This window comes from Salmo salar, chromosome ssa20, assembly GCF_905237065.1.
Source record: "Salmo salar chromosome ssa20, Ssal_v3.1, whole genome shotgun sequence".
NCBI classification, from domain to species: Eukaryota; Metazoa; Chordata; class Actinopteri; order Salmoniformes; family Salmonidae; genus Salmo; species Salmo salar.
The window spans coordinates 93,657,920-93,670,419 of NC_059461.1; the positions used below are offsets into that span (position 1 = coordinate 93,657,920).

At 42.5% G+C, this 12,500-nt stretch overlaps 1 protein-coding gene across 10 annotated transcripts in view; it reads left to right on the plus strand.

Moving 5' to 3' along the window:
* Window positions 1-12,500, plus strand: part of tenm4 (teneurin transmembrane protein 4) — a 649,554-nt gene that overhangs the window by 355,641 nt on the left and 281,413 nt on the right. For all 10 annotated transcript variants that reach the window (XM_045704148.1, XM_045704149.1, XM_045704150.1 and 7 more), the window contains 2 exons: window positions 6,237-6,338; window positions 10,388-10,582. In XM_045704148.1, coding sequence (XP_045560104.1) covers window positions 6,237-6,338; window positions 10,388-10,582 — 297 coding nt within the window. The remainder of the gene's footprint in view (window positions 1-6,236; window positions 6,339-10,387; window positions 10,583-12,500) is intronic.

Consider the following 12,500-nt stretch of genomic DNA (forward strand, 5'->3'; position numbering starts at 1 on the left):
TGCTATATGACTGAGTCACTCAGCTTTATGTAGGTGCTGCTATATGACTGAGTCACTCAGCTTTATGTAGGTGCTGCTATATGACTGAGTCACTCAGCTTTATGTAGCTGCCTGAGGCTATATGACTGAGTCACTCAGCTTTATGTAGCTGCCTGAGGCTATATGACTGAGTCACTCAGCTTTATGTAGGTGCCTGAGGCTATATGACTGAGTCACTCAGCTTTATGTAGATGCCGAGGCTATATGACTGAGTCACTCAGCTTTATGTAGGTGCCTGAGGCTATATGACTGAGTCACTCAGCTTTATGTAGGTGCTGAGGCTATATGACTGAGTCACTCAGCTTTATGTAGCTGCCTGAGGCTATATGACTGAGTCACTCAGCTTTATGTAGGTGCTGCTATATGACTGAGTCACTCAGCTTTATGTAGGTGCTGAGGCTATATGACTGAGTCACTCAGCTTTATGTAGGTGCCTGAGGCTATATGACTGAGTCACTCAGCTTTATGTAGGTGCTGCTATATGACTGAGTCACTCAGCTTTATGTAGGTGCTGCTATATGACTGAGTCACTCAGCTGTATGTAGGTGCTGCTATATGACTGAGTCACTCAGCTTTATGTAGGTGCCTGAGGCTATATGACTGAGTCACTCAGCTTTATGTAGGTGCTGCTATATGACTGAGTCACTCAGCTTTATGTAGGTGCTGCTATATGACTGAGTCACTCAGCTTTATGTAGGTGCTGCTATATGACTGAGTAACTCAGCTTTATGTAGGTGCTGAGGCTATATGACTGAGTCACTCAGCTTTATGTAGGTGCCTGAGGCTATATGACTGAGTCACTCAGCTTTATGTAGGTGCCTGAGGCTATATGACTGAGTCACTCAGCTTTATGTAGATGCCGAGGCTATATGACTGAGTCACTCAGCTTTATGTAGGTGCTGCTATATGACTGAGTCACTCAGCTTTATGTAGGTGCTGCTATATGACTGAGTCACTCAGCTTTATGTAGGTGCCTGAGGCTATATGACTGAGTCACTCAGCTTTATGTAGATGCCGAGGCTATATGACTGAGTCACTCAGCTTTATGTAGGTGCTGCTATATGACTGAGTCACTCAGCTTTATGTAGGTGCTGCTATATGACTGAGTCACTCAGCTTTATGTAGGTGCTGCTATATGACTGAGTCACTCAGCTTTATGTAGATGCCTGAGGCTATATGACTGAGTCACTCAGCTTTATGTAGGTGCTGAGGCTATATGACTGAGTCACTCAGCTTTATGTAGCTGCCTGAGGCTATATGACTGAGTCACTCAGCTTTATGTAGGTGCTGCTATATGACTGAGTCACTCAGCTTTATGTAGGTGCTGAGGCTATATGACTGAGTCACTCAGCTTTATGTAGGTGCCTGAGGCTATATGACTGAGTCACTCAGCTTTATGTAGGTGCTGCTATATGACTGAGTCACTCAGCTTTATGTAGGTGCTGCTATATGACTGAGTCACTCAGCTTTATGTAGGTGCCTGAGGCTATATGACTGAGTCACTCAGCTTTATGTAGGTGCCTGAGGCTATATGACTGAGTCACTCAGCTTTATGTAGCTGCCTGAGGCTATATGACTGAGTCACTCAGCTTTATGTAGGTGCCTGAGGCTATATGACTGAGTCACTAAGCTTTATGTAGGTGCTGCTATATGACTGAGTCACTCAGCTTTATGTAGGTGCCTGAGGCTATATGACTGAGTCACTCAGCTTTATGTAGGTGCTGCTATATGACTGAGTCACTCAGCTTTATGTAGGTGCCTGAGGCTATATGACTGAGTCACTCAGCTTTATGTAGGTGCCTGAGGCTATATGACTGAGTCACTCAGCTTTATGTAGGTGCTGCTATATGACTGAGTCACTCAGCTTTATGTAGGTGCTGCTATATGACTGAGTCACTCAGCTTTATGTAGGTGCTGCTATATGACTGAGTCACTCAGCTTTATGTAGGTGCTGCTATATGACTGAGTCACTCAGCTTTATGTAGCTGCCTGAGGCTATATGACTGAGTCACTCAGCTTTATGTAGGTGCCTGAGGCTATATGACTGAGTCATTCAGCTTTATGTAGGTGCTGCTATATGACTGAGTCACTCAGCTTTATGTAGGTGCTGCTATATGACTGAGTCACTCAGCTTTATGTAGGTGCCTGAGGCTATATGACTGAGTCACTCAGCTTTATGTAGGTGCCTGAGGCTATATGACTGAGTCACTCAGCTTTATGTAGGTGCCTGAGGCTATATGACTGAGTCACTCAGCTTTATGTAGGTGCCTGAGGCTATATGACTGAGTCACTCAGCTTTATGTAGGTGCCTGAGGCTATATGACTGAGTCATTCAGCTTTATGTAGGTGCTGCTATATGACTGAGTCACTCAGCTTTATGTAGGTGCTGCTATATGACTGAGTCACTCAGCTTTATGTAGGTGCCTGAGGCTATATGACTGAGTCACTCAGCTTTATGTAGGTGCCTGAGGCTATATGACTGAGTCACTCAGCTTTATGTAGGTGCCTGAGGCTATATGACTGAGTCACTCAGCTTTATGTAGGTGCCTGAGGCTATATGACTGAGTCACTCAGCTTTATGTAGGTGCTGCTATATGACTGAGTCACTCAGCTTTATGTAGGTGCTGCTATATGACTGAGTCACTCAGCTTTATGTAGGTGCTGCTATATGACTGAGTCACTCAGCTTTATGTAGGTGCTGCTATATGACTGAGTCACTCAGCTTTATGTAGGTGCCTGAGGCTATATGACTGAGTCACTCAGCGTTATAATATATAACGGTACTTTAGAGGTTATTTTGTTAAAAAAAAATGTTTTAAAGAATGTAACGATTGTAATCTGAGTAAAGGCCAAAACATGTATTTCTGTTTTTAAGAGGGAGAGAAACGCTGGGCCAGTTGTTCGCCGCCCTATGGGACAACCAACCACGGTCGGATGTGATACATAATAATAATAATAATAATAATAATAATAATAATAATAATAATAATAATAATCAGAATAATACTTTTTGTTGTATTATTTCTTTTGTCTTTTCTGGTGGATTAAACTGAAATTGTAACCAATCACGGCCGGTTGTGATACAGCCAACCTAACTGAAGAAATACATTTGACGATAGAATTCTCCCCCCTACCCTCCTTCCAGGCAAGTCTACTGTCCAGCTACCTGCTAATAGCCATAATGGTGCTGTACAACGTGACCGTGTGTGTTTGAAAGAGTATTTTCCAGTAAGCAACAATTTGTTTACCTTCATTAGACAACTTTGTTCCAATATTTCTGTAATTCAGTGATATTTATTCCCATAGTAATTCGTTATGGATCCATAATTAAATAAACATCTGCATTTTGAAAGTGTTGTTATCATCATTTTATTGACGAAAGCATAAAAATGCCATTATTAGTTACATTGTTTTAGTTTGAACGTGTAGACTGGCACTGAGAACAGAGGGAACATTTGTATTTAGGTTTATGTCGCCCATCTCCCCCTTGTGGTGGTCTGGAGCATTGAAGCAGTGACGCAGGGTACCTCTAACTCCCCCTTGTGGTGGTCTGGAGCATTGAAGCAGTGATGCAGGGTACCTCTAACTCCCCCTTGTGGTGGTCTGGAGCATTGAAGCAGTGATGCAGGGTACCGTACTAAACCACAAATTACCTCTTTGTACCGCAGCGTAATCGCAAAATGTGGAGCAGCCACTGTACCAACCACTGTACCAACCACTGCACACTGTACCAACCACTGTACCAACCACTGTACCAACCACTGTATCAACCACTGTACCAACCACTGTACACTGTACCAACCACTGTACCAACCACTGTACCAACCACTGTACACTGTACCAACCACTGTACCAACCACTGTACACTGTACCAACCACTGTACCAACCACTGTACCAACCACTGTATCTCAGCCAGGCCAAACATATTTTTCACACGTAGCCTTCTGAAGCCCGTCAGCATCTGGTATGCTTGAAATGTACTGAATTGGTGGGATGTTATGTCCAACACAGGATAAAATAGACTTAAAACGTCTTGTTTTGTAAACCTGCACTTCACCTGTGAGGAGTTTCTGTTTTGTGTTGTAATAATCAAAGGGCAGCCTAGTGGGAGCTGCTGAGAGAATGTGGTGAATCAGTGAGAAGGTGGTGGGATGCAGAATGAGCAAGAAACCTTCACCATCCTCCCACCACCCTCCCTCCCTCCCTCCCTCCCTCCCTCCACCCTCCCTCCACCCTCCCTCCACCCTCCCACCCTCTATCCTCCATCCACCCTCCCTCCCTCCCTCCACCCTCCCTCCCTCCATCCTCCCTCCACCATCCCTCCATCCTCCCTCCACCCTCCCTCCATCCTACCTCCCTCCTCCCTCCACCCTCCCTCCATCCTACCTCCCTCCTCCCTCCCTCCACCCTCCCTCCATCCTACCTCCCTCCACCCTCCCTCCCTCCCTCCTCCCTCCCTCCATCCTACCACCCTTCAGCATGGTGCCTTCAGCCAGTCTCTCACCAGGAATCAGTGTTGAATCAGTCCTGTATAATTGCACCTCTAGGAAGAAATGCAAATGGCAATGCCCTGTAGCACTGCAGCTTCTGAACCTCTCCTCACCCCTTTCCTCACCCCTCTCCCCCATCTCACCCCCTTCTCCTCCCTCCCCTCTCCCCCTCCCCCTCTCATCCCCTCTCCTCCCCCTCCCCCTCCCCATCTCATCCCCTCAACCCCTTCTACTCCCACCCCTCTCCCCTCTCCCCCATCTCATCCCCTCACCCCCTTCTCCTCCCTCCCCTCTCCCCCTCCCCCTCTCATCCCCTCTCCTCCCTCTCCCCCTCCCCCATCTCATCCCCTCACCCCCTTCTCCTCCCTCCCCTCTCCCCTTTCCCCCATCTCATCCCCTCACCCCCTTCTCCTCCCTCCCCTCTCCCCTCCCCCTCTCATCCCCTCTCCTCCCCCTTTCCTCCCCCAGCACTCCTCTCCTCCTCAGTCCCCTGTCTCCACCCTCTGTCCCTCTCTTCCTCTCTCCTCTCTCCCTCTCTCCATGCTCCCTCCCTCTCTTCCTCTCTCCTCTCTCCCTCTCTCCATGCTCCCTCCCTCTCTTCCTCTCTCCTCTCTCCCTCTCTCCATGCTCCCTCCCTCTCTTCCTCTCTCCCCTCTCCCTCTCTCCATGCTCCCTCCCTCTCTTCCTCTCTCCTCTCTCCCTCTCTCCATGCTCCCTCCCTCTCTTCCTCTCTCCCCTCTCCCTCTCTCCATGCTCCCTCCCTCTCTTCCTCTCTCCTCTCTCCCTCTCTCCATGCTCCCTCCCTCTCTTCCTCTCTCCTCTCTCCCTCTCTCCATGCTCCCTCCCTCTCTTCCTCTCTCCTCTCTCCCTCTCTCCATGCTCCCTCCCTCTCCTCTGTGTTGATTGAGCCTCCTGAGGAAAGGAAAGCAGCAGTCCCGGCACACATTTCAAGCCCCTTTGTCCAATCACAAAAGCTGCTTTGTTCCAAGAGTTCTGCCTTGGAGCGACACTAGGCTGGCTGCAGGCACTGGACAAGAGTGAATATTTTTCAGCACCATTTCTTTATTTAATTCACTGTGCATCGTGTTATGAATTCCTTCCGCTGGAGGGAGGGAGGGAGGGAGGGAGGGAGGGAGGGAGGGAGGGAGGAGGGAGGAGGGAGGGAGGGAGGGAGAGAGAGAAATATATTCCCTATATAGTGATCCTACTTTTAATCAGGGCCCATAGGGCATAGGATGCCATTTGAGATGTCGGTGATGGTTTCGGTTTGATGAGCTAGTGTTTATCAGTGCTCTCATTTTGGGGGGGTTTAGGTTTTGGGTTTCTACCCAGCACCACGATACACACGTTTACCTGTCTTGCATGTTTGACACGTCCATGTTAAATATACTAACAGGACCATGCTTGATCCTCTTCCATCCGCATTAGATTGAACAGGTGAATGAGAATCACCGTGAGCCATGTTATCCTACTAGGAAGTAGCCGTATTGCTGTTGAACTAATGATCCAACCTGTTTCCAGGCAGAGTTACAGTTTTCTTCCTTACAGAGTTTTTATTGCCACTTTGCTTCCGCTGTGGTTCCAAGCCTGGTCAATTCGGAGCACTTTGTGACAACTGTCAAGTGTAAAAAAACATTTATAAAAAAAAAAAAAAGGCTTTATAAATAACATTTAATTGATTGAATTTGATGTCTGTGTTCACACAGACTCCATTGACGACTGTCCCAGTGATTGCCATGGCAACGGCGACTGTGTGGCGGGAACATGTCACTGCTTCTTAGGATTCAGAGGCCCTGACTGTGGACGAGGTGAGACACTCTGGTGCTCAATATACTTTATCTGCACTTTCTCTCTCTCTCTCTCTCTGTCTCTCTCTCTCTCTCTCTCTCTCTCTCTCTCTCTCTCTCTGTCTCTCTCTCTCTGTCTCTCTCTCTCTCTCTCTCTCTCTGTCTCTCTCTCTCTCTCTCTCTGTCTCTCTCTCTCTCTCTCTCTCTGTCTCTCTGTCTCTCTCTCTCTGTCTCTCTCTCTCTCTCTCTCTCTCTCTCTCTCTCTCTGTCTCTCTCTCTCTGTCTCTCTCTCTCTCTCTCTCTGTCTCTCTCTCTCTGTCTCTCTCTCTCTCTCTCTCTCTCTGTCTCTCTCTCTCTCTCTCTCTCTCTCTCTGTCTCTCTCTCTCTCCCCTCTCTCTCTCTCTCTGTCTCTCTCTCTGTCTCTCTCTCTCTCTCTCCCTCTCTCTCTCTCTCTGTCTCTCTCTCTCTCTCTCTCTCTCTCTCTCTCTCTCTCTCTCTCTCTCTCTCTCTCTCTCTCGTCCTCTCTCTCTCTGTCTCTCTCTCTCGTCCTCTCTCTCTCTCTGTCTCTCTCTCTCGTTCTCTCTCTCTCTATATGTCTCTCTCTCTGGAATGTATTGAACAGACTAGGGTTGCCACAATACCAGTATAGAATGAAAAGCCAAAGCAGACTAAAGTCTTTATTTCTTTAAAAACCTACTGTATGTAACAGTATTGTGTGCTGTAGCTTGAAAAATAAACGTGTTATTCTGCGTGACAACATCAGGCTGTTTGTTGCCAACGTTAGGACAGTTTTCATCAGGACATTCAGCTTCATGTTTCACTTCCTTGTCACGATACCTCTGAGAATCACTATAGTAACAACCCCAGAACAGACTACTTCATGTTGCTATAGTAACAACCCCAGAACAGACTACTTCGTGTTGCTATAGTAACAACCCCAGAACAGACTACTTCATGTTGCTATAGTAACAACCCCAGAACAGACTACTTCATGTTGCTATAGTAACAACCCCAGAACAGACTACTTCGTGTTGCTATAGTAACAACCCCAGAACAGACTACTTCATGTTGCTATAGTAACAACCCCAGAACAGACTACTTTGTGTTGCTATAGTAACAACCCCAGAACAGACTACTTCATGTTGCTATAGTAACAACCCCAGAACAGACTACTTCGTGTTGCTATAGTAACAACCCCAGAACAGACTACTTTGTGTTGCTATAGTAACAACCCCAGAACAGACTACTTCATGTTGCTATAGTAACAACCCCAGAACAGACTACTTCGTGTTGCTATAGTAACAACCCCAGAACAGACTACTTCGTGTTGCTATAGTAACAACCCCAGAACAGACTACTTCATGTTGCTATAGTAACAACCCCAGAACAGACTACTTCATGTTGCTATAGTAACAACCCCAGAACAGACTACTTCATGTTGCTATAGTAACAACCACAGAACAATATTAATATATCTAAATATTTTATAGCCATTCATAATGGAATACACTTGGAGTCCATGCCAGAATATCTCTTTGAAAACATAAAAAAATAGTTTGTTATTTTGGCCAAATCCTCAGTCACTAAGCCATCTGTTATGAAAGTGATGATGATCGTTGCTAGGCTGAAACTCTGCTAGGTTACGGCCGAAACGGTACCCTACTCTCTATATAGTGCACTATGGGCCCTGGTCAAAAATAGTGCATTATGTAGGGGGAAAATGACCCATTTGGGACATAGCCCTGCTCTCCTTACTGATCATTAGCTTAATGGTCTCATTTATCTGAGCAGTCAGATCACAGAGAGTCATAACACATTTACATACCTGTTCCAATTTGGATAAGTAATGCTGCTTTGTTTGTTACTCTGAGTCGCTTATTACTTCAGTTAGTACATAACATATATTTACTGTAGTTAGTACATAACATATATTTACTGTAGTTAGTACATAACATATATTTACTTCAGTTAGTACATAACATATATTTACTGTAGTTAGTACATAACATATATTTACTGTAGTTAGTACATAACATCTATTTACTGTAGTTAGAGCATAACATATATTTACTGTAGTTAGTACATAACATATATTTACTGTAGTTAGTACATAACATATATTTACTGTAGTTAGAGCATAACATATATTTACTGTAGTTAGTACATAACATATATTTACTGTAGTTAGTACATAACATATATTTACTGTAGTTAGTACATAACATATATTTACTGTAGTTAGTATGTAACATATAATTACTGTAGTTAGTACATAACATATAATTAATGTAGTTAGTATGTAACATATAATTACTGTAGTTAGTACATAACATATATTTACTGTAGTTAGTACATAACATATATTTACTGTAGTTAATATGTAACATATATTTACTGTAGTTAGTACATAACATATATTTATTGTAGTTAGTACGTAACATATAATTACTGTAGTTAGTAAATAACATATAATTACTGTAGTTAGTATGTAACATGTAATTACTGTAGTTAGAGCATAACATCTAATTACTGTAGTTAGAGCATAACATATAATTAGTGTAGTTAATACAAACATATAATTACTGTAGTTAGTATGTAACATATAATTACTGTAGTTAGTACATAACATCTAATTACTGTAGTTAGTACATAACATCTAATTACTGTAGTTAATATGTAACATCTAATTACTGTAGTTAATATGTAACATATAATTACTGTCGTTAGTACAGACATATAATTATTGTAGTTAGTATGTAACATATAATTACTGTAGTTAGAGCATAACATCTAATTACTGTAGTTAATATGTAACATATAATTATTGTAGTTAGTACATAACATCTAATTACTGTAGTTAATATGTAACATATAATTACTGTAGTTTGTACAAATATATAATTTCTGTAGTTAGAGCATAACATATAATTACTGTAGTTAGTACAAACATATAATTACTGTAGTTAGTATGTAACATATAATTACTGTAGTTAGTACATAACATCTAATTACTGTAGTTAATATGTAACATATAATTACTGTAGTTAGTACAAACATATAATTACTGTAGTTAGTATGTAACATATAATTACTGTAGTTAGTACATAACTCCTATTTACTGTAGTTAATATGTAACATATAATTACTGTAGTTAGTACATAACACCTATTTACTGTAGTTAGTACATAACATATATTTACTGTAGTTAGTATGTAACATCTAATTACTGTAGTTAGTATGTAACATCTAATTACTGTAGTTAATATGTAACATCTAATTACTGTAGTTAGTACATAACTCCTATTTACTGTAGTTAATATGTAACATCTAATTACTGTAGTTAATATGTAACATCTAATTACTGTAGTTAATATGTAACATATATTTACTGTAGTTAATATGTAACATCTAATTACTGTAGTTAATATGTAACATATATTTACTGTAGTTAGAGCATAACACCTAATTACTGTAGTTAATATGTAACATCTAATTACTGTAGTTAGTATGTAACATCTAATTACTGTAGTTAGTAAATAACATATATTTACTGTAGTTAGAGCATAACACCTAATTACTGTAGTTAGTACATAACATATATTTACTGTAGTTAATACATAACACCTAATTACTGTAGTTAATACATAACACCTATTTACTGTAGTTAGAGCATAACACCTAATTACTGTAGTTAGTACATAACATATATTTACTGTAGTTAGTACATAACACCTATTTACTGTAGTTAGTACATAACATATAATTACTGTAGTTAGTACATAACATATATTTACTGTAGTTAGTACATAACACCTATTTACTGTAGTTAGTACATAACATATATTTACTGTAGTTAGTACATAACACCTATTTACTGTAGTTACTATGTCGTTTTGGAGCTGGCGTCACTCCCCTGTTAGTGTTGACACAACGTTAGAAACCAAACTGTTCATCATTTTCTTTGCTAGAGGCTCCAACACACACATTATGGTTGGTGGAGTCCATTCAAACTGTTGTGCTCTCTGCCTGTCTGTCTGTCTGTCTGTGTGTCCATCTGTCCCTCTTCAAAGCGTCCTGTCCGGTGCTGTGCAGTGGGAACGGCCAATACCTCAAAGGGCGATGCATGTGTCACAGTGGCTGGAAGGGCGGGGAGTGTGACGTACCGACCAACCAGTGCATAGACATCACCTGCTCTGGCCACGGGACCTGCATCGTGGGGACGTGCATCTGTAACCCTGCATACAAGGGAGATAACTGTGAAGAAGGTGAATGAATGAATGAATTAATTAATGAATTAATGAATGAATGGATGAATCAATTAATGAATTAATTAATTAATTGTTAAATTAATGAATGAATGGATGAATGAATGAATGAATGAATGCATGGATTAATTAAGGAATGAATGGATGAATTAATGAATGCATGGATTAATTAAATAATTAATGGATTAATTAATGAATGCATGGATTAATTAAATAATTAATGGATTAATTAATGAATGTATGAATTAATTATTTAACGGATGGTTGAATGCATTAATTAATTAATTCATGAATTCATGGATGAGTTCATTTATGAATGGATGAAGATAACTGTGAAGAAAGTAACGTTTATCAGAGTTTGACAAGGATTTTAAAAGTGAGTAAGTCACTACAGACTCCTGCTTGGGCCCCCGAGTGGCACTACAGACCCCGGTTCCATTCCAGGCCGTATCACAGCGGTCTAAGGAACTACAGACCCTGGTTCCATTCCAGGCTGTATCACAGCGGTCTAAGGCACTACAGACCCCGGTTCCATTCCAGGCCGTATCACAGCGGTCTAAGGAACTACAGACCCTGGTTCCATTCCAGGCCGTATCACAGCGGTCTAAGGAACTACAGACCCTGGTTCCATTCCAGGCCGTATCACAGCGGTCTAAGGAACTACAGACCCCGGTTCCATTCCAGGCTGTATCACAGCGGTCTAAGGAACTACAGACCCAGGTTCCATTCCAGGCCGTATCACAGCGGTCTAAGGAACTACAGACCCTGGTTCCATTCCAGGCTGTATCACAGCGGTCTAAGGCACTACAGACCCTGGTTCCAATCCAGGCTGTATCACTGCGGTCTAAGGCACTACAGACCCTGGTTCCATTCCAGGCTGTATCACAGCGGTCTAAGGAACTGGATCTCAGTGCTAGAGACATCATTACAGACCCTGGTTCCATTCCAGCGCACAATTAGCCCGGCGCCGTCCAGGTTTTGCCGGGGTAGGCCGTCATTGGAAATAAGAATTTGTTCTTAACTGACTTGCCGAGTTAAATAAAGGTGAAATAAAAAAATATATATCGCTATAATTGTTCCCTAAAGAATATGGTGGGCTCTGTGATGTCTTCCAAAGGAGAGCACTGTTATGAAGGTGAAGTGTGATTTAAAAATAGAAAAGTCTAAAGTTTTCCAAATATGCCTTGTTCGTATTACAAAGACGTGTAAATTATTATTTGGGTGCAGCTGTTAGCCCAGCAGTAGAGTAATCAAACTTGAGTAAAAAAAGATGGCCGGCACAGATAAAGTTATTTCTATATCTATTAACTATATCGACAGTCTTTAACGTACATTATTCTGGAGCTCTAGGTAAAGTTATCCCTGTAGAGGGTAGAGTTATCCCTGTAGAGGGTAGAGTTATCCCCGTAGAGGGTAGAGTTATCCCTGTAGAGGGTAGAGTTATCCCTGTAGAGGGTAGAGTTATCCCTGTAGAGGGTAAAGTTATTCCTGTAGAGGGTAGAGTTATCCCTGTAGAGGGTAGAGTTATCCCCGTAGAGGGTAGAGTTATCCCCGTAGAGGGTAGAGTTATCCCCGTAGAGGGTAGAGTTATCCCCGTAGAGGGTAGAGTTATCCCTGTAGAGGGGTAGAGTTATCCCTGTAGAGGGTAGAGTTATCCCCGTAGAGGGTAGAGTTATCCCCGTAGAGGGTAGAGTTATCCCCGTAGAGGGTAGAGTTATCCCCGTAGAGGGTAGAGTTATCCCCGTAGAGGGTAGAGTTATCCCTGTAGAGGGTAGAGTTATCCCCGTAGAGGGTAAAGTTATCCCTGTAGAGGGTAAAGTTATCCCTGTAGAGGGTAGAGTTATCCCTGTAGAGGGTAGAGTTATCCCTGTAGAGGGTAGAGTTATCCCCGTAGAGGGTAGAGTTATCCCCGTAGAGG